The 21585-nt window shown below is 45.7% G+C and overlaps 1 protein-coding gene and 1 long non-coding RNA gene across 3 annotated transcripts in view; one reads left to right on the top strand and one right to left on the bottom strand.

The window, feature by feature from the left end:
- The window catches only part of PI4KA (phosphatidylinositol 4-kinase alpha), a 65925-nt gene extending 61003 nt beyond the window's left edge, over positions 1 to 4922 (top strand). For both annotated transcript variants that reach the window (XM_026104288.2, XM_026104287.2), the window contains exons 53-55: positions 794 to 883; positions 1752 to 1835; positions 4211 to 4922. In XM_026104288.2, coding sequence (XP_025960073.2) covers positions 794 to 883; positions 1752 to 1835; positions 4211 to 4262 — 226 coding nt within the window. In that variant the 3' untranslated portion in view covers positions 4263 to 4922. The remainder of the gene's footprint in view (positions 1 to 793; positions 884 to 1751; positions 1836 to 4210) is intronic.
- Positions 4923 to 9146: 4224 nt separating this feature from the next.
- LOC135330173 (uncharacterized) lies at positions 9147 to 12006 on the bottom strand. Its single transcript, XR_010391984.1, has 2 exons — positions 11781 to 12006; positions 9147 to 9291 (listed from the first exon to the last, which is right to left on the bottom strand). It is a non-coding gene; the product is annotated as an uncharacterized LOC135330173 (long non-coding RNA).
- Between the last annotated feature and the right edge of the window lie 9579 nt (positions 12007 to 21585).

The following is a 21585-nucleotide window of genomic DNA, read 5'->3' as shown; positions in this document are numbered from 1 at the left end:
TATTGCCAGCCAGTCACAGTTAAGATTTTTGCAACTTTACCTTGTGTCATACCAAGCAAACATGGTTTGCTGTAACCTGCAGGAGTACTGCTAAATTTATTTAAAGAGGATGCTGCATGTGAGTAGGAGGATGACAGTATGACACGGTCCAGATAAAAGCTCATTCTATCACAAGTATGAGAGATTATTGATGTTATCTTGCAGAATAAAAATTTCCTCAGCTAGCAGACCCAAAAGGGGCTGTCTTGAAACCAAGACCAATTTACTTCCTTGCGGGGCAGCACTCTGGAGAAGTTTTGTTTCAAGGCAAAGATGTCATCCAAGTAGTAGAGTAATAGCTCAGTAGGTAATAAATGTTCTGAGTGGGAGGAGAGGAAGGAGAAGGGAAGCTGGGCTGATGTAGCAAAGAATTCCATAGAGTAATTAGGAATTAGAAGATAATCTATTACTGTGGTATTGTTGGTTTCAGCCTTTTATACTGTTTTGATGCACTGATTCACCTTTCTGTTGCCAAAGGAGTGTTATTTACCAAAGTATTGCTTTGTATAACCCTCCTTGAGGCTGTTCATCTTGCAGCATTCTGAGTATCTGGTAGTCCGACATCAGGGAGTGAAATTTAAAGTGACAGATTGTGCGTAAGGGTGTAGCTCCCTCAGCAAATGTAAGAGGATTACATGCATTAGATTTCACTACAGAAAAAGGTGTGATCCAGCTCACTGAACTCCTTAGCTTGCCTGCTCTACCTACTAAGGATGCAGAAGTACTATAACCTTTTTGTCCTCTTTTTCTCTAGGCCTTACATGGATGCTGTAGTCTCACTGGTTACATTAATGCTGGATACAGGGCTGCCCTGTTTCCGAGGGCAGACAATCAAGTTGTTAAAGTAAGTCAGAGTATGTATAAACTGGAAAGTACTTACTCATTCTTTGTAGAGTGTATATTGTCACAACTTAAGCAGTGAGTATAGTGTCATGCTGTCCAAATGTCTTATGTCTTAGTGTTTTAAAAATAGTAGTTTAGTTTTCTTTATAGGACATCTCAAGAAGTAGGAATTTCCATGGCCTTTTCACAGAATTAAATTCAGGCTGTGTAGTGACTGTGCAAGTACATGGATTATCTTCAAGTTCTTGGCAGTAGCAAAGCAAGACTCTAAAGGAAAGATCTGGTTTAATGGAGATAAGGTGTTGCCAAGTCTGAACTCTTCTCAAATGATGCTGGAATCTTAAGCATAGCAACTTTAAATTTGTTTTACAGATAACACAGTACTGAATATGACTATGTTGTAACATCAACAGTTTAGGCAAATACAAATTCTAATATGACACTTTAAATAGCCCTCCAAGCTTATGCCTCCAGAGTTAGCTGTGCACTCAGTATTTGCTGTAGATAACTTCCTACAAATTTCCTAAAAATAAGCACAGATTCGTAAAGTATGATGGGCTGGAACTCAAGGTCTTTGCTAGATGCACGGGTATTTTAAAAACGGCAGCTGCTTAGAAAGAGGGATCTGCTGTTTCTAGAGTTACCGCTAAACTGATCAAAACTTTACAACATCTGTGTCCACTATAAGACTTAAGGGAGGTGCCTATTAAAACATTACACAATTTGATCAGGATAGTCTCATAGGAAGTAGATGCTTGCTGCAAATGAAAGTGCACAGGCTCAGCCTACTGTTGAAGACTCATTTCTATCATGCTCAAAGGAAACCTTGCTAACTTGTACTCCTGCTTTTTGTGGTTTTCTGCATATAGGCACAGGTTCAGCCCCAACATGACTGAACGGGAGGCTGCAAATTTCATCATTAAGATCATCCAGAATTGCTTCCTCAGCAACAGGTTTGCCACTTTATGCATATGTTCTCCCTAGGGCTAAAGGAAAAGTGAACCAATTAACTGATCATACTTTGAGAAGAGCTAAAAAGTACAGTCTTATCACTCAATACCGAATGTTGTCTCTTTGTTGAGTTTTAGATAATGTGGGGTAGCAGCTTTGCTTCTGAATATGCCGTATCTCCTCCCTTTATGTTGGAGAGGAAGGCTTAAACCCAGGCTGAGCTAATAATAAAGCTGTCTGGTGTAAAGAGTGGACAATTTGCTGTCAAAGTGAAGCCTGAATGTTAAGCATTTTGGCTGTTGTGTTGGGGGATGCCCAACTATTCTGTTGGAGTGATTCAGCTAGGTGTGCTATGCCCTTGTAGGGTAGGGTCATCTCTGACCTATAAAGGAATGAATAGTAAAGAATGGTATTGGATGGCAGCAGGAATAGCATGCCTGCTTGTCAGAATGAGAAGAAAATGATCTTGAAGCTTGTTGCCTTTTATTTTGTAAAAGAGAACATGTCTTAAAAACCAACTTGCAGGGCCACTGGACTGAGCAAGAATGTATCTCAAACAGGAGTACAGTTACTTTTTAAAATCATTTTTTATAATTGCTTGCAGGCATTAAATTGCCTGAATACCCCTCTGAAATTCACTCAGTAATCCCTGCTACGTGTACAGTAGAATGTGAAGACCTGTATACATACTAAGCTGCTAGTCTGCATAAAAGTGTATTTGGTTCTTCTCTATAAATGAGTTCTGATTTTTTTTTTTTTCCACTGAATTTTTCTTCATGACTTGGTATTGCATTAATATAGTAATCATTTTGCTAGACCGTATGTTACTTATTGTATAGTATCATGCTGCTTAGGAAAAATGCCTTGCATATAAAACACTTTGGCAATGTGGTTTTTGAATGCCTGTGTAGCTGGGCCATGTTACTTGGGATCTGCTAATCAGTATGTTGAACAGACTAAACAGTTCTATCTAGATAATTAGCAATTTAAAAATCAACATAATGACCAGCTAGCCAATACACTGTAGTATTTTTCCTGTTTCTTAAGTGCATGTTTTATCACCTTTGAGAGCTGCTGTTGACATTTTTCCCATCTGTAGTTACTGCTTCTGCTCCATCCTTGACACAAGCCTAAAGAACCATATCTGACTGTTGTCATAAAATACGATAGTCAGTTCTGTCACCCAGCCAGTCATTGGACGTTATATATATATATATATATATATATTTCCATCCCACATAATACAAATTGTGTGGGATATAGTGAGGAGTTCAGGGCAAACACCTGGGGTCAGCTTGGGTCAAGCAGGGCTTATTGGCTAGAAAAAACCCCACTAGAACAGAATTGGATCTCCTAGTGCCTGCCGGTACATCTGCTCAGCACCCCGGATTAGTATTGGGGGTTATTAATTCAGTTACACTGTTGTGTGAATGCCAAAAGCCAGCTTAGTTCTGGCAAGCTTGAGCATCTCTGCCTGTGGCATGGTTAGTCTGTGGCTTGGATAATCTCTGCCTGTGGATAACTGAGTTATCTGTTACAAGGCTTAGATTGCTTGTTCAGTCATTCATCAGAGATGTTGCTTTTAATGCTGCTATTTCCCTTCTTACTTGTATTTTCATTATGAGACTTCTTATTTTAGGTTACTGCTTTTATTTCCACATGCGCCTGGCTTTATGCAGTCCTGAAGATCTTTCTTAGTTTTTTTTCCTTCTCCTAAAACAAACTGCCAGTGTAACGTGAGGTGCTTCTGGCTTATCTGAGCACAGGCTCCAAGCTGCTGTTGCAGCACAAATGTGTTGTGTTCAGGAGAGCAGTAGCTTATGTCTTACTGTCCTTGCCACAGTAAGAGGCATGGGAGTAATTTGTTTTAGCGCAGCAGTACTAAAAACCGTAGAGGCCTCACCGCACTGACCAGGCTGGACTGCAGCCGTTACCTGAACTGCTCTCCCTTCTCCGCGCTGCTGCTTGGGGCCCGGTTCTGCTAAACTGCTTTCACTCCGTTTTTAGCCTTGTAATGGGAGCGCTACACTTCCATTTAATGAAGTTTGAACTGTGATTTGAGGAGGGCTGAGAGGATGTATTGTGAACTGGTTTTTGGAAACGTGGTAGCTGCCGATCCAGGGATCCATTTTCCTCAGCCAACAGTATCAGGACTGGACAATCTCCACTAGTTTGAACAAGAGCAGGATGTTTTATGTTATTTATAACAATGAAATTGCCTTCACGGTGCCTTCAAAGTGCATAGGGCTGGTTTTGCTTAGAAGTTAATTTCCTTCACCCATGTTTTGCTTCTGTGTGATCTCAATTTTTGTCTTTGTGACAATGGCCGCAGTGTCTCTAACTTTCATTTACCTCTGGCTTTGCTTTCCTCCTTTAGGAGCAGGACATACGACATGATCCAGTACTACCAAAACGACATCCCGTACTGAAAAACACTAAAGGTTCAGCGAAACATGCAACCCGGTGCCCTCGCTCCAAGCTAGTGATAGGAGATGCTCAATCACACCTCGCCATCTTCCTCCTGTGCGTGCGTGTGTGCGTGTGTGTGCATGTGTGTACGTGTGGGTACACGTTTTGTGGACACTGCAACAATCAGTCGGATTCATTCCTTTCTCCTTACCAGGTTATATATATATATATATTTATTTCTTTTTTCCAGGGGTGTTTGGAGTTGGGCTGCAATCGTAATAAAAATTGTGCTACGATTATGAATGTGTGCAAGAGCTAAAGCTGCAGAGTTTGATAATTTTTCATGCAATGCAAAGATTTTATAGTAAGTTTAAAAAGTGAAAGCCTTTCCTGCATGATCCCAGGGAATGCCATGGATGTGAAGGGTTGGGAATTCTCTTTGGAAGGAGAAACATTGACTTGCTCTAACTTTACTGTAGAAAAAAAAATGCTGATAATCGTCCAGAGTGGTGATGTCTCTCTTGCTGTGTTCATACTTTGCACTATACATGGTCTCTGCAACGTGGTCAGTATTTCATATGTACATGAAGAATGTATTTTTCCTTTCGTGTGTTTTAAAAAAGAGACTCTACTGAAAATATATTTAATCTATAAAATGTAATAAAAGATGTTAGCCTTTATTGTGTCTGCTGCAAATCTTTGGACTTCTACTGCACTTTACATGTCGCATCATTTTGCACGTTTCTCTCCTGGCTCCTGTGCTGCAGCCTGTGAACGCAGCTTTCCATCCCTCTGACAGGATATTATTTTTATTCATAGAAGAAATGTTTTCTTCAGGATTCACGTACTAAGTAGCAGAAACCGGGCTGAGGCACTGCCCCCCCCCCCCCCGCTTCGTGCTGCTTTTCCCTGCGGGGCGAGGCCAGCGCGGGCCGAGGCAGCGCGCGGCTCTCCCGGGGGGGGGACACGCGCCTCGCCCCCTCGCAGCCCGCCTAGGGCAGGACGGGGCGCGGGGAAGCGCCGCAGCCGAGCTCGGCGGTGCCGCACCGGGACCGGGGCGCAGCCCTGAGGCGGGGGAGGCCGCTGTGTGAGGGGCTGCGCACTGCGGGGGGCCGCGTCGCGAGGTGGGTCCCGCCCTGAGGCGGGTCGGCCCCGGCGGCGGGGGGGAGGGGTCTCCTGTGAGGGGCTCCGCCCTGCAGGGGGCCGCGCCCTGAGGCGAGGCGCGTGCTGGGGGGGCCCCCTGAGGCGGGGCCGCGCCCTGAGGCGAGGCGCGTGCTGGGGGGGGGCCCCTGAGGCGGGGCGGCGCCCTGAGGCGAGGCGCGTGCTGGGGGGGCCCCCTGAGGCGGGGCCGCGCCCTGAGGCGAGGCGCGTGCTGGGGGGGCGCCCTGAGGCGAGGCGCGTGCTGGGGGGGCCCCCTGAGGCGGGGCCGCGCCCTGAGGCGAGGCGCGTGCTGGGGGGGGGGCCCTGAGGCGGGGCCGCGCCCTGAGGCGAGGCGCGTGCTGGGGGGGCCCCCTGAGGCGGGGCCGCGCCCTGAGGCGAGGCGCGTGCTGGGGGGGCGCCCTGAGGCGAGGCGCGTGCTGGGGGGGCCCCCTGAGGCGGGGCCGCGCCCTGAGGCGAGGCGCGTGCTGGGGGGCCCCTGTGAGGACCCCGCCCTGAGGCGAGGCGGTGCCCTGAGGCGGGATCCGCCCTGAGGGCGGCTCGGCGCGGAGGGGCCGCAGCCCCGAGGGGGTCCAGCCCCAGGGGGGAAGGTGAGGGGCAGCCCGGGTGCCCGCCCAGCAGGTTTCTGCCGTCCGAGCCGCTTTCTCGGGTAGCCCTGGGAGAGGGCGCGGAGCTGCGGTGGCTGCGCAGGAGGGCTTCCTCTTTCTTCGGGGGAGGTGGGGAGTCCTGACGTTTTGGTAAACTCTGCTGTGCTGCACCCGAAGATAAACATGCCGCGCAAACTGAGGACCCAAGCGAGTGCCTCGAGCGGTGTTAGGACCAGAGGATCAGTTAATTGTTAGCAGTAAATGGAGATGATGGGAGAAGTCACTGTCTTGAATGTGTATAGGGTAAATGAAGGATAATAGTAGAAAACTTCCTAATAATGCTCTAATAAAAGCTTGTAGTATCGTTATGAAGTTGCAGACCTCCACCCACCAGGCAGAGTGCCGGTAAAGCCACCCGGGGGGGCGAGTCAGAGGGTGAATGAGTCTGAGTGCTCTCCATGCTCGCCGCTCATTTTACCTGCTGCAGCCAGGCTGCCTAGAGAGCTGACCTGACCTAATTTGCCCAGAAAAGTAGGAGCAGCTGGAGCCGAATGTATATAGAGGTCAGCTGGGCTCATTACAAGAACAGGCTGGTTCAGTTGTATTTGCAGGACATTTTTTAACAACTTAAGATGAGTATAGTTGAGATCTCTTGGTTGTATTGTTTCCTCTGCTATGAAGCCTGTAGAAATCTTGCAAATGTGTTAAAAATCCTAGTTAGTAGGAAAGATGCGCTCTTGTAACTTCTTTTCTCTCTGGTTTCTGGTGGCCATGCTTGCCAAAGCTCACCTGCTGACATCTACGGATCTCGTTTTCACAAGTTGCCTGTCTCCTCCCCCTTCCCCTCCCCTCCGGTGCTGCCCACCGTGCAGAGATGGGAGAAAACTCCCATGTAATTGAGCATCCATTAAGATACAGAGGGGATTAGTTAGTTTACATTTAATCATGCAAAGCAGTACCCTGAAGCTGATTCTTCCTAAATGGGATGTGTTCTGTATCTTCCTCTAGGGAGACTGAGGAGGAAGTGAGAAGAAACTGCTAAGGTGCCTCAGTGTATTCCAAGCACTTCAGAGACATTGAATCAAGGCAGTTGGAGGCAGCATAGACTTATTTCACCTTCATCCTCCCACCAGGGAAGGATACAATCCTTTCCACAAGGAGGCTCGCAAAACTTTCAGATGTCACTCAGGTAACTAAGAATGGATAGAATTAAGAATTATATGTTGATGTTCTGAAGGTTTTTGTCTCTGAACTTTATGTTAGAATGTGTTCTGATGCCTCTGCAGCCCTGAAAGAAAAAGGTGTTAGAAAGAGGGAAAAAATGCTCTAAAAGAAAAAGGTTTTATCAAAGCAAAGATGGTCCTGTTTGTTTCTCTACCCTCAGGAATCCCAGGTCACACTGAGAGACAGATTTCCCTGGCTGTACCCATGGCAGTTCTTTCTGTGTTGGCCGTGCATATAAAAAGCCCTTAAGAAAGGAGCAAAATTTATAGTGACTCATTTGCATCTGATGGACCCAGGGTTCAGTGGTACTGGTAACTTGATCAGCACTATTCAAATGCTAATCTCATTATGTGTGTTAGAGACTGGAGCGCAGCAATCCAGCTCCATTAGTGCAATGTGCCTGTGTGATGTTCTGGCTGGTGCGCAGGGTGGTTGTACCCCCTGCGGATATCCAGCACATGCTGCATAGCACCAGGGACACACACGGAGGTTGGTGTGGGCAGAGAATGGGAACTCAGTGGCGGAGCAGATGAAATGAGCAAACGTGGGAAGACGAGCTGGATTCATTTCTGGAAAATGCTCAGAAAAAAAAATGGGTTTGTTGCCAACAGAGCAGTTTGGATTATACATTTTTTTCACAATAAATATGCCCATCGATTCCACTGCTTCCAAATGAACACTGTTAAAAAAGAACAGTAAACAAAAGGGTTTGTCCAAAATGCAGATGAAGCTTAAAATCATAATTAACTGTGTTTGACCGTATGTAAAAAGACTGTGCCTATGCTGTGTGGTTTTAGAACATGACATATCTACTTGCCCCATGTAACAGGGACTGGTGGGCAGCACATGGCACGCACAAAAAGCGTGCATGGCAGTCATTTCTGGATAAAGGCTCTGTGACGGAACTTTGTCACCAAAAACAACTTGAAATTACGTTTGGATGTGCTGCTTTAGTTTGCCAGGCCTGGTGTGAAAAAGGCCTACCTCAAGCTGTTTCCTACCTATGGTATGTCAGTGGCAGGCCTGTTTTTTTCCAGCCATTCTGCAATATTTCCCAGGATTCTGCATTTGAGAGGTCACAGGAGTTAGAATCCCAAAGAAGCAAGGTTTGTAAGGTGACATAGTATATTTATTAGATAAGCTACTTAGCTGACCAAGCAGATGAACTCTGATGCACGCAGTCCTGGCATCAGCTGGTTTATTAAATAGCACAACCTGCCCGAAAGGATTGCTTTTCTGATGGACCGTTACAACTGCAACAGCCCTATTACTAGAGGTTTGTAGTTCTACATGGTATCTTTTCGTTTATTCCTTGTACAGTATCTGTTGCCTAATAGCAGTGACAGTGCTTCTGTGAGTCTTCTTGTTCTAATATGTCCCTCTCCAGAATCAGCGCTGCCATAGTTAGCCTCAGTGATGAGTACAGAGGCAACAAACTGAGAACACACTTGTGTTAAGGTTTATGAATCTTACGCGTGACTCTGTGTGCTTGCTGCCTTCCTGGCTGTATGGCCCTGCCAGAGGAGAGCAAGATAAGGCTGTAGCAGAGCAGGGAGGATGACACGGTGACATAGATGGGCAATCGTGATAGTCAGGCATTCAGACAGCAATGGCTGGCAGTTCAGTGAAGGGGAGGAGTGATCTACCCAATGCCATTCAGGCACCTCTTCCCAAGGGAAGCCTGGCAGCGAAGAGGGAAAGGGAACTGGGAGTGATTGCTGGGAGGGTGGGCAGAAGTGCCCACACATAGGTTGTACTGCACACCGAGGCTCTTCCCCCCGGAAGTGAAAGAACCCCTTCTTGGCTACAGATGCAAAGCTAGGAATGTGTCTAGGTTGGTGGTGTTTTAGTGCAACTTGCCTCAGCCTTGCAGTGGCAAGCTTGGCAAAACAGACTGTGCTTTGCTGTGGGAAAAAAAGTCTGAATTCCAGCAAATTTAGGAAATAATGCCAGCTGAGTGTATTAGTTAGGAGTGAATACACAGAGCGGTAACTTTGATCCTGATGTAAGAGGGGGTGAGTCATGGAATTCCATCCTCAGAGAGGCTTCAGAGTGATCTCTCACAGAGAGGAATATGCCTCTGGAAAACAAAAAGAGAAGAGAGAAAATGGTATCTTGCTATTGTGTAGTTCTCTTCCCCTGTGCAAGGCTTGGTGAGATATATTTCAAATGCTACATCTAAGCTTTCTAAGATGCTTGCTGTTACCATACAGATGGAAACTATATGCATGCAACTGTGCGTGCGTGCATGTGAATTGCTTCCTTAATGAGAACTTGCACTGCTCTTTGGAACACAAACCTAGCAGCTTCAATACCCAAGTTTGTTACAGAGAGAATCCTATACTTACTGCAAAGCCGTTTCTTGCCCAGGGCAGGGCTGTGCATGCATGGTAGCCAAGTGTACACAAGTGAGTGATCTAATGAGGCTACTTACGGGTGTTGGGCTTGAAAGGACTTTATTGCCTGGGTAAGTAAAAGATTTGCAGAAACACCTTATATTCTGGCAGTGGGAATCAGAAACTTTTATCCTGGTGTCAATCCTGGCTGCCTGTACCAGCTTGAACACGTCACTTACCCTTTTCGCCTGGCGTAAAGGGATGTTGGCAAGGCAAGCACCCACCTTGTTTGGGTAGGGGTGAACATTCCTGGAGCCAGGAGGATGTGTGACTGACTAAACAATTCTCCAAATGTTAGAGGCTGTAAGTCGGTAGAAATCTCCTAGAATATCTGATCTCTGACCACCTAGATGGAAATCGTGTGCAGTTGTCCAGGCTCTCCTGAAAGGGATTCCAGGCTCCAGCTCTTGCTCTAGGACAGGGTTGAAGCCAGCTTTCCTATTTCGCTCTGGAGGCAGGGGTTACCCTTCACTTTGCATGACTTGGGTTGGGTGGAAATGAAGGGTATAGCTGCTTCCTGTGGCTGCAAAGCAAGTATCCTAGCAATGCTGGTGCATGGAGTATCTGCCTTGCTCTCTGTCCCAGGTGTGGGTGATGACAAGAACTGGGTAAGAGCTTTGTGAGGTGTGGGATGTGAGCTGAGTTACAATTCTGCCAGAAGATGAACATAGGAGACCTAAAATTCGATTGTCCATGCACCCCTGGTAGGTGGCAGCGCTTTGCAAACCCCTTGCCTTTAGAGCTCTGGCAGTTAGGACCAGACCCTGAAATCGGGTCTCAGCGCTAACACAGGGCCTCTGAGCTGACCTGTGAAGCCGCACCATGCTGACTGCTGTTTGTCGCTGTCGAGATCCCGCTAATTTCCTCGGCCTCCTCGACGGCCTCGCAGCTCTGTGGGCTGGGCGGCAGAGGGCACTCCGAAACAAGCAGTAGTGCCTGGGAGACGCGGGCCTGGCGTTTGGAGAGAGAACCAAATCTGCCTTTGCTCTAAGGCAAGCCAGTGGCAGGAAGAACCTTGCAGTGACCTTTAGTTGTGGTTTGTCTGTCAGAGCAGGCACTGAATGGCAGAGCTAGCAAAGTACCTGAATACCAGATATGAAATTGCTCAAGAGCCTGGCAGAGTTTGTATCCTGGCATATTATGCTGGGGAGGTTTTTGACCATCTGAGAGACATAAAGGAAATGCATTTTGCTGACTCTGCATTGTCTCAGCTGAAGTCTTTAAATGTATGGGTCCCCTCTGCTATAGCAAGCATGCAGAAATCCATAGCACGTTTACCAAGAACAGAGGTTTGCCCTGGACAATGTGGTAGTTCTCCTTTTTATTATCACACTGTGCTGGACAAGCAGCAGCTGTATTTATCTCCAGAAGTGGCTGCATTTCTGTGATTCTGTGCACATACATTTTGAAAAACTGCTTTGGGGTAAAAGGTACTCTATATGCAACTCCAGTATAAAGTTGTCCATTATTTTTGTCAAAATTAATGAGTACTAACTAAAAAATAGAAACCTCCCCAACTAATAATAGTTTTAAATTTTCTCCCTTAGCTTTGAGCAATCACATTGGGCTCCATCTTCTCAGTGGACAGAGAGGTTAGATGGCACTGTGAAGTCTTTAAGTGTCACAGAATAAGCATAACACAGGTGGTAGGATGGGGGAAGAAACCAGGTCCAAGAGAAGGAAACCTTTTGAATCAATGCAGATATAAGGAGCTCACTGAGTTGGTTATGAATAACTGCCGTGGTCATTTCAAATCCAGGCCAGCAGTGGTTATCATCTTTCCCTTGCTGTTTAGGACAAAAGTAAGATCAGATGTTTGGAATCCTCTGTCATGAAGGTAGCCCTGGTCTGTGCTGTTACTAGACTTAAAAAGCACTGTCAAGGGATGGATAGCAAGAGAAACTTGGGCTCCGAGAAGTGCTTTCTCCCTCTTGCCCCACGTGTAAACTGATTCAAAATTTGGATTTCAATCCTTTCAGCATCCAACCCAGCCTCTAGACTGCAACCTCAGACAATAGAGAAAGAAGCAAGTACAGCCACAGCTGAGTTGTATCACAGATCAGAGCTGGAACAGAGGGGGGCAAACAAATACACAGTAGTTTGAAGCTCATTAGATTGCAGACAGGATGACTAGATCAGAGGGAGGGATTAAGGTCTAGGTAGGAAGACAAACCTGCAAAGGAAACGCCTGAGTTGTATCCATGATGAAACCTCGAAAGAATGTCAGGGACCTGAAGACCCAGTTGGTTTCCAGGACAGTGCTGAAATTAGTTCTTTCCCTGCCTCTCTGCTGACATTGTGATCATTCTTCCAGCTTGAAGAGAGTTTTTCTTTCCTTTGAGATGGAGCTCATATCAACTTGTGGGAAAAGTGACTCAATGCAGTGCCTGAGGCTATGGGAACAGGACTGATGGTAATTGAGTTACATCAGCTGAGCCTGGATAACCAATCCTGTTTGTGTTCCCGCTTTGTCTCAGCTGAAAGGTAGAACGCTATCTCAGATCTTACTGAAGGTTCCTTAAAACCAGGGTAGGCTTATGAACAGGTATACCAGTCAGTTCCCACAGCTTCACTGAGGAGCAGGAATTTATGTTGCCAAAACCCCATCACGTGGGACATATGGTGGGCCAAATCCCTTCAGAAATGCTTCAAATGAGAGACAGAGTTTTTACTCTTGGGTTTTTTTTTGTTTTTTTGTTTTTTAAAATAAATGATATGCTCTGAATTTGGAAGCTGCTTTGGCTGCTCAGTACTTGAGAAAATTGTATCCAATAGGATGTAAATTTGGGATCCAAAAAATCAGCAGCTGTTTTTTGAGAACTGAGCACATCTGCGCAGCTATGCAAGGGAGCCCTCAAAGTGCGATTTCAAACAGAATCCTTTTCCTCTTATATACTGGGACCTGTGGGTACTACTGGCAACAGTAGTAGGTAAAAGAGACATTTCAGGTAGATGCAACTTTTACGCTGAGGAGGACCCTTGGGTTTAAAACTTCTTTCCAACTGATTGCTTTCCCTCAAAGTTACCGTGGTTTGTCCTTTGCCTAGGAGACTGTGCTTACTAATTGTGTGGAAGCAATAGGAAAATCGGAGCTTACCCTTCACTTTATTAGGAAGCCTTTGCAAAAAGTTCTCTGTGAGATGAATGGCTTTTGCTGAAATAGTGAGGCTGTTCTGTCCCTCAAAAAGTTGATGTACCTCGGGAGAGATTTTTTCACTGGACCTGCAATTACAATACACCCACTTTCTTCAGGGGATGTTTGGAGAGTGGAGGTGGGTGGTGTGCTTGTGTGCCCATACAAGCTGTCACCGCTAGATGACACCACGACTCTGGCAACAAGATCCAGATGAACCCTAAAACCAAGGGCATTTTGTCTGCTTTGGAGGTTTTGTTACAAACCCAGAACATGGGCTGGATTTGCAAACCTTTCAGTGAACCGGGGTCAGGTTTCCCCCAAATGCACACTGAGGTTTGAGCAGAATGGGCTCAGTTCCAGGTGACAGGGTGGGATTTACGATTTGGGGTGGAAACCATGTGAATGTTTGGCTTGCAACCAGGCTGATCTTGGCTGTGGTTACGCTTGGAGGGCCAGTGTGTATTTGAAACAAAATCTCGGACTGAGGTTCAGGGAACATGAGCCTGCCTGAGTCAAAACCAGAAAGGGTTTGCACGACCCGGCTGTGAACTGCTGTAAGAAGGCATCACATGACTCCACTGCTCACCCAAAGTGGGCCCAGGCTTGAACCCAAAAGCAGTACCCAGACATGGGCAGCTGTAGCCCTGCTTCCCTTTTAACCTGTTGTCACCATGAGTGGTAGGTAACTAAACGCTAGGTAGAGTGGAGCGCTGATCCAGGGAGTCAGCCTCGCTCCTTGCCATGCTGCCACCACACCTAACTTCAGGTTGTGACAGCATGACGGTGTCTCAGCCATCTCCAGGAGCACTGTGCTTTCTGACAGGCTGTCTGCCTTGTTACCCACCTGCAGAATGCATCTGCTTCTTGAATGTCTTTCTGGGTCCTCACTTTTTTTAATTGCACCAGGCCCAGCAGTTACAACTCTACAGGTATTCATTGTGTTGATGTTTTTTTTCTCTTTTTTGGCCAAGTAAATGCTTAGTTTTTCTTATCCTGAAAAAACTTCTCTCTCCTGTAGTCACTGTGTACATACATATACTCAGTCACTTCTCCACTGCTTTGCTTTCCCTTTCAATGAGACTGAGGATGTTCACATGGAACATGCTAATAAACCAACCTACATGTCTTTGACTCTTGCAAAGGGTATTTCTCCTTCCCAGAGTTTGGCAATTATCATGTAATTATGTGGCTCCACGGATAGATTCAGAGAACTGATAATCTAAGAGATGTTTGCACGATGCTCTGTCATCTCCTTTGAAATTCATTTCTCTCCGCTACCACCTCAGCAGCAATCCTCACATGCAAACTGGTTACATACGTTGTAGCAAGGAATCAGCATAGAACAATGTAGTAGTTCATCTAAAGAGCATATTGTGTGTAAGGTACCCCTAAAGTCTACTGTCCGTGTGTCTGCCACACCAGTCACAGTCTAGAGGGATTCTAGCAGTTTATGACAGACAGACCTTTTCAGTGTCTCTCAGTAGTGCTTAGATTTGGATTTCATTTCATAAAACCTGTAGTGCACTGAAGCTTCCTAAGTTGTTATATTCACGGATTGATGTTTTCACAGGATGTTTAGATGGCCATCTGAAACCAATCAGCCATATCGATACAGTTGTTTGCTAATTCGTTATTCTGTGCGTAGAAACCCTTTTCAAAATAACTTTAATAAGTTCATCACTATTGTATGTTAAGCATCTCAGAAATCCCCACTACAAATGTTTTGGTTTACTGTTTGTGTTTTTAGACTAAATAGCAGAGTGTTTACCTTGAATCATCAAAAAGTTTTCTCCATTTGTTGGAATATATTTTTATGGAAGTCAGTTTTTAGGTAAGGTAGAATTTGTATTTCTGGTGCTTGACAATACTGTCTTTTGTCCTCTATATTTGCCGATACAGTTAGAGAATTCTAATGGATTAGTAAGATGGGATTTTCCTTTGCAAAAACTCTGTTCACAGACCATCATGAAACAGCTGTATTATTATTCCTATTTTCAATTAACATCTAAATGAATTTACCAGCATACAGCCTTTGAGTCTGTAGCTCTACAGAAAACCTCAGGGGCCTTTTTAAAATACAGGTACAACACTTGTTACCTTCCAAGGCTGCAACACAGTAGCTGATTTTAATAAGAGATTGCATATTTTTTTTCGCAGCTCAGACACTTCATTTTTATGACCCTTCATGTGATTAGACATTGTTTGGTAGGAGATGCAGGACTCTAGGCAGGAGAAATAAGAGGCAAACTCTTTCCTTTTTAAACTGTGGTAGTTAGGCCCAATATACTTTGCCGCAAGTCTTTTGTAAAACTGACACCATGACAGATCAGGAGAGGCAACAGATATGGCTAAGTAATAAAAGTAGAAAAAATGTGCATTTATGGACTAGAATGCCAAGTGTATTACGGATGTGTTGGCTGCATCGGGTTGTTCCAGTCCAGGTCTGGAAAAACAGGAGAGGTGTTCAGGTATGTTGGCCAGGTTATCACAAGTGGAAGCAAGTAGGAGCTCAGTCAATTAGTCTCATGTGACACTTTTCCTGGCGGAGAGTCAGGTAGCTTTCATCCCTGATAAGCCTTCCAAAATGCATTGCAAAATTTTTTGCATTCAGAACCTTTATAGCTTACAAAAAATAACTACTTTCTGTGCACCTTGTCTCTTGCACAGAATTCTTGTTGTGTCTGAAGACGTAAGATACAGCTGTGTCCAGTACCCAGCACTGGGTTGTCTACCCTTGTGCTGCTATTAATACTCTCTTGAAATACTCTGAGTTTATGTTGCTCCAAAGGGTCAATACACTACAGGCACAACTTCTTCCCTTCTGCAAAATACCTCTGGAACAGATGGGAGAGGGAGTGGAGTGGAGCTGCCACAAGCACCCCCCAGGGCTCTGTGCAGCTCTGACTGCTCCAGAATTAATGGGCCAAAATCTCTGTGAATGTTAAGACCATGCCGTAGCTGTTCCTCGTTATCCTTAACCCTTCCTCCTCCACTGCCATGTGCAGAGCAGGCACAGGGAAAAGAGTAAATTCTCTATCCTTCCACCCTAGATCTGCCAGGATTACAGTATTCAAGTTGGCTTTCCCCAGTGGTGACAATTTGGCAGCCTCCTGCACACGCACTAGAGTGAGGAAACTCCGGAGTTCTGTGCTGGAATCACTCTGTGCCTTGAACTATGCAGGACCTTATGCCTTGCAGGAAAGAGCAATGTTACTGAAAAATCAGCAGTGCTTGTAAATGTGGATTTCAGATTCATTCTGTGATTGACTTGGGGACCTGGACTTCTCTGGAAAAGCCGACTCTCATGTGAAATGTCTGGGAGGCTGAATGGGACTGTTTAACAGGATGAAGTGTCACTGTAGCAAGCCTGTTTGGAGCAGATTCCTGCAATACTTGTAGCTTTCTGCTTGGCTGGGGTTAGGGAATCTCTTGTCTGAGAACTGACACTCAACAAGTTAGTGCTTGCTGCCTGCTCACTTTCTGCATGATGATGTGGTAGAGGAGCAACCCTAGAAGCTCATGGAGACTCAGAAAAATGTTGTTGGTTGGAGAAGAGGGGAGGCGCTCGTGAGAATCAGTGTAGTCTTCCATCTGTTCTGCTACATGTGCCTGGTCATTTGTTCCTGCACCTACACATGGGATAGCAGCATGGCACGTCAGGACCCAAAGTGGTGACAGCTTGGCTTTGAGCTGGGCCCTCCTGTTAAAATCAGAAATTGTAAGACTGGGGTTGTTCTGCCTTTTTTTTTTTTTTTTTTTTTTTTTTTTCCTAAAAACATTTCATTGCTGCTACTGAGTTGCATCTACTCTCCAACCAGCTTCTGCAAAGTTAGGTTGCTGCATGGAGGCAAGAGTCCCACAGGTCACTCGTGCAAATAACCTAAATGCTGTGAGTGGTGCACAGAACTGGCAAAACGAGAAGCTTTCCTCAGCCGTGTCACTTAATGTGCTGCACTGTGGGAAGGTCAGGAAAACAGCCTGGGTTCGTTTGCCCGTCTCTAACATGGGACGATGCAAAGAGCACTGCTGCAAGTGCTCTGTGACCCCTGAACGGGAAGTGCCAAGGCTGGTGTTTCATCAGAAGAACTGTCAGCCTCCGAGACTTGCTCATATTTGTTGGGCCTTCTGAGACCTCTGTGGGGAAGGATTTTCATCTCCTCTCTTACAGCTGGGAAAACAGAGGCCTAAATAGACTTGAGTCAATGATACAGACTTCAGCTCTAGCTCAAGAGCTGCTGGTGCCCATTATGGAGAGATTTCAAAGTGGAAGGGCTTAAGCAGGCCACCAAAGCCCTCCTCAAAAGCTAAGCACAAGCTGGGGGCTCTGTTGAGTGGGGCTCCAACCAGTGAGTTGTTAGTAGGTCACAGCAGTGTCAGGCAGAGAATCAGGCCTGCTGCTGCTTTAGGGTATTAGAGCATCACTGCAGGGAATGCAGAAGCAAGCACCATTTCTTGCTTGAAGTCTTGCCTGTAGAAAAGGAATTCCTGCAAAGGCCGTCACTCTCCCATTTGGTCTTTCTCTGTCTCTCATTCTTCCATCTCCCTTTCTGCCATTTGTGCTGCCTGCCTGTTTGTTTGTTGGCTGAGTGCCTGCTGAATTATTTACCAGCCTGACTGAATTAAGCAGCAGCAAAAGCAGGCAAGTGAATCCCACCTGAGACTTTCAGGGAGGAGGGGGGTGGAAAAGAGGGGGGTTTGATACATAGTGCTTAATTAAATGCACCAGCCCCTTCCAGGCAAAACCTTGTGGGAGGGGAAGCCCTTCTATTGCCCTGGGACAGAGCTGAGGAAAGCTGAGTGCCTGGCTAAGGTGTCAGCTCAGGTGGCAGTGTGCTTCCTCTGTAAGCTGAGTGGGGGTCCCGCCACTGGGAGTTGCCTTCAGCCCTTGCAAGCGTCATGTCAGCGTGCTGGGATGTAGCAGGGCTGTCAAGCGGCCATTTGCCTCCGCCACATCAGTTGCTCAGCCTACTGTTTTTGTGATGGTTGTTGTGCTGTGTGGGGTTAATTGGGTTAATGAGCACATTGTACATTATTAGAGGCTGCATTGGTCAATTATGCTAATTATTGTGTCTCCCAAGGTGCCACGGTTAGCAAGGAAGTTTAAAAGGACAGGAGTTCTTGCACCACCCACTAGATCAGAGCTGAGTATCTGGACACCAAAAGACTTCTCTCTTTATCAAACAGTGGTGCACTAGTGCCTTCTGTGAGGAAATATCTCCTTGTTGGCCTGTCTCTCCTAGCAAGGATGTTCAAGTGCAGCACACAGTCCTTGGCTCATGCAGGTCCTCTCCTCGCTGTATGTCTCCCAGCTCTAAGTCTTATGGATGGAGAAACTGAGACATAGATCATTCTGCAATATATCTGCTCTGGTGCCTCTCTCCCTAGAGCACAGGAGCTCTAGTTTGGTCACTTTTTCCAAGCCAGTGCTCCCTACCTTGTGGTGGGTCACAGCGTTGTGACTCTGAAGTGTGCCTTCATCACAGTTCTTCAGACTGTAGCAATTGGTTCAAATGCCAGCAATCTTCCCAAGACTCCATCCTCCTCCCTGGCACACTTCAGAAGTAAGTGCTGTGCCTGTGCTGAAAAGCAGCTCTTTCCACAATTCACTGTTTGCGAAGATGCCGAAGCAGGTTCTGAGTTGTAGATATGCCATTCTTGCCTGCTCTTTAGGTTTCATTACTTTGTTATGCATGTGTTTATTTATGCAGTCCTGGCATATATTAGCAATCCTGGCTCATCCTAATACAGAGGTTGCCCAATAAAAATAACCAGAGGAAGCCTTTGTGCCCCCAACTAGCTTTATTGTTTATAGACACTGAGCAGATGCGAACTGTAGAGCTGTATGGGGTTTGAGAAGAGTTATCCTCTCCGCTTCCCTGAACAGGTGCAATGCTCGCTGAGGTTATCGTTGGCTTCAGTGAGAGCAGCACTGAGGCTGAGAACTAGGGAATGCCACAATGCGCTCCAAGTCATCTTTAATACTGATCTGAAACATGTCTGCATAAACAATATAGTACCCAATGTGTGGTACAACCTTTCCAAAAAGCTGATTAAGCATTTGCTGGTTAACTGATGCTGAGTTTCATGCTGGTTCCAATGTGTCCAGTTACTTCTTAGGTCTGGCTGCGCTCATACAGTATAGCTTTAGACTAACATTAAGTTCAGACTACAGAATGTGACATCTGAGGCCTAAGCCAGGAACTAATGCACCTCTTAAATTTATATACTCTTTCTTTCATATTGTATTCTCCCTGAAAGAGTTTTCCTCTCACTCAATTTAATAGGGAATACCATCTTTCCGCTAAGCTACTTGTGAACCTGGGAATGCACCAGCTGCACAGGTACAGCATGATCATCTTTGTCTTAAGCCAACTCATTGAGAACTGGTCCCTCTCAGTCATTTCCTCCATGCATGAATACACATGCTGAGCATATTAAAAGGAGAGTTGTAACCCCTTCAGTCAGCCTGCTTGCACTGCCATCTCCCAAACTTCGGACTTCTTAAGACATCTCGTCCCTTCCAGAATGTGGTATGTTGGAAGAGGCAACTGATGCGGAATAGTCCTTCTTATCTATAGCATCAATTTACCATGTGAGGTGGAAAACCACCTCCGGAAGCTGGCTGAAGAGGGAGCTGGAAACAGCAAGATGTGAGAAGAGCACTATGCAATCAAAAGCACATGCCTCACGAATTTATCAGGAACTAACTCTATGGGGCTCTTGCTACATAGATCAACTAATAACGCACCATGTAAAAGATCATATACAACAACTCACCGTTTCCTTTCCATTTCTGCTATTTCCCTGTTTCTGAAATTCACTGTACAGTTGGTATGAACGTTCTGCACACACACGCTGCTCTGTTACAGAGATATGTATGTGGCCTATCAGGTAATGGATTTTTCTTGAATAACCTATGCCAGTACTGTCATGTTTTGCATCAACAGTAAGTGATTTCGTATTGCATAAAGCAAAGGGTTTAAAAGAGTTGATGACCCCTTTCTGGCTTTATTCCAGATGAGGGTCATGTGTTTGGGTTACTGCCCAATGTTTTCTAATAAGTTAATTCCCGCTCTTAGGATCGTAAAGGTTGCATCAAGCTCTGCTCCCCTCCACAGTGATTACTTAAATAGAAGAAAAAGTGCTTTCTCACTGGATTCCAACCTTCTTTCTCACCCCTCCCCAGCATTGCGTGCAGGTGCCTTCACTTTGCACTCACTGTGGAGACAGAGGAATCAGGCCTGAAACTGCTGTTAGCGGGAGCAGAAATGTGACGTTCTAAGGCTGCATGGCAAAGTTCAGTTCAACCAGTTCTCTACTGTCCTCATGTCTACAACTAATTTAATGTCTTTCTTTAATAAGAAAACTTAACTGTCGTGGATCATCAGCAGACATCTAGCTAGATTTCAGCAAAGCACTTTATAAAATATCTCATGGGCATATTATTTTCTTAGGCAGAGAAGACAGAGATTAACACATGACTTGTGAAATGGAAGAGGAGCTGGTGGACGGGAGACTGCACAGAAAGAAAAGTCCTAATGGTGGAGAGCAGGTACTGGTGGAATTCTGCCAGTGCAAGGTTAATGTATTTATGAATGCTAATTCAGCTACTTATGTATCTATTCACTGAATAATGTTTTGATTCCTCAGAAGCATCTGTATACACAAAATTATTAGAAGTAAGGGCCTCTCTTCCTTTGGCTTTATACCTGTTGACTGGTACTCACCTGCTCTTATCTCTGCAAGGGGAAATGACCCTTCCTGGTGCTGTTATCACCTACTATGTTTTATGAAGATTTACTGCTCTTTTCTCACTGACTGCACTGGGGAGACTGGTGTAAAAGTGAATACCCAAGGGATGCATAAGTCAGTAAAACTCATTTTCCATGATTATTTGCACTAGGACAGGGATGGGCTTTCTGTCAAAGAAAGGGTTATGAAAGTCTTGGTCTGTCCACCTCAGGCCATGTCAAAGTTTCCTCCTAGATCTACTCCAATCCATTTGTCTGAGTTTCAAAGGAGAAGAGGATAGACCTACGTACCATGTCAAAGGAGAGAGAATGCTCCTGGTTGATACCAAAGCTAACATCAAAGGGAGATTCTCTTCCTGTGCTATTTGTAACCAAAAAGATAGCTGTACACAAACCTCAGAGGAAGGTAATCCTAGCTCAGACTCATTACAGGCCGTGCAGCTGCCACTGCGGTACAATAGCAAAAGTAAAGGCCCTCTCCCCGCTTGGCAGACTTGATAGAAAGATGTTGGAAAAGATCATCTGCGCATAGGAGAGCAGGTACATGGGGTGGAGGGAGCCCAGATGGGACAAGAGGGAGACATTCAGAAAAGATAAGGGAGAAGAGATCATATGGGACTGGAAGAGAGGATTTAAGGTGTCCAAAATAAGAGGTGGGGTACTGTGGGAGGATACAGACAGGAGCTTACCTTGGCAGCGGTCTGGAGAGGGCATTCTTCTTTTCCTTTTTTCCTTCCCAGCCTCTGCCCTGATCCCCAATATTCTTTCTCCCATATCTTTGTCCCATAAATGCTTTAACCAGCTTCTTCCATGGCAAGTCAGTCCAGCCCACACTGCTCTGCTATCAGTGACTGGTCAGTCTGTAGCGTTTCTCAGTTTTGTTGAAATCCATTCTTTTCTATTTTCTCTTGTGGAAATTTGATGACAAGAACAAACCTTCAGATCTGTCCCACTGGTAGGAGATGATGTGTGAACAGGGAGAGGTGAAAGAAAGCATCATTGCTAAGGACTTCAGAGCCGTTTTCTCTCCCACTCATGGATGTTCACTAAAGAGGTGTTTTGGTTTAACTGTAGCTTATTGGATTATGTGA

Source organism: Dromaius novaehollandiae, chromosome 17 (assembly GCF_036370855.1).
Source record: "Dromaius novaehollandiae isolate bDroNov1 chromosome 17, bDroNov1.hap1, whole genome shotgun sequence".
In the NCBI taxonomy this organism is placed as follows: Eukaryota; Metazoa; Chordata; class Aves; order Casuariiformes; family Dromaiidae; genus Dromaius; species Dromaius novaehollandiae.
Note: the sequence above shows the minus strand (reverse complement) of the source record. Positions and strands in the feature narration are given on the sequence as shown.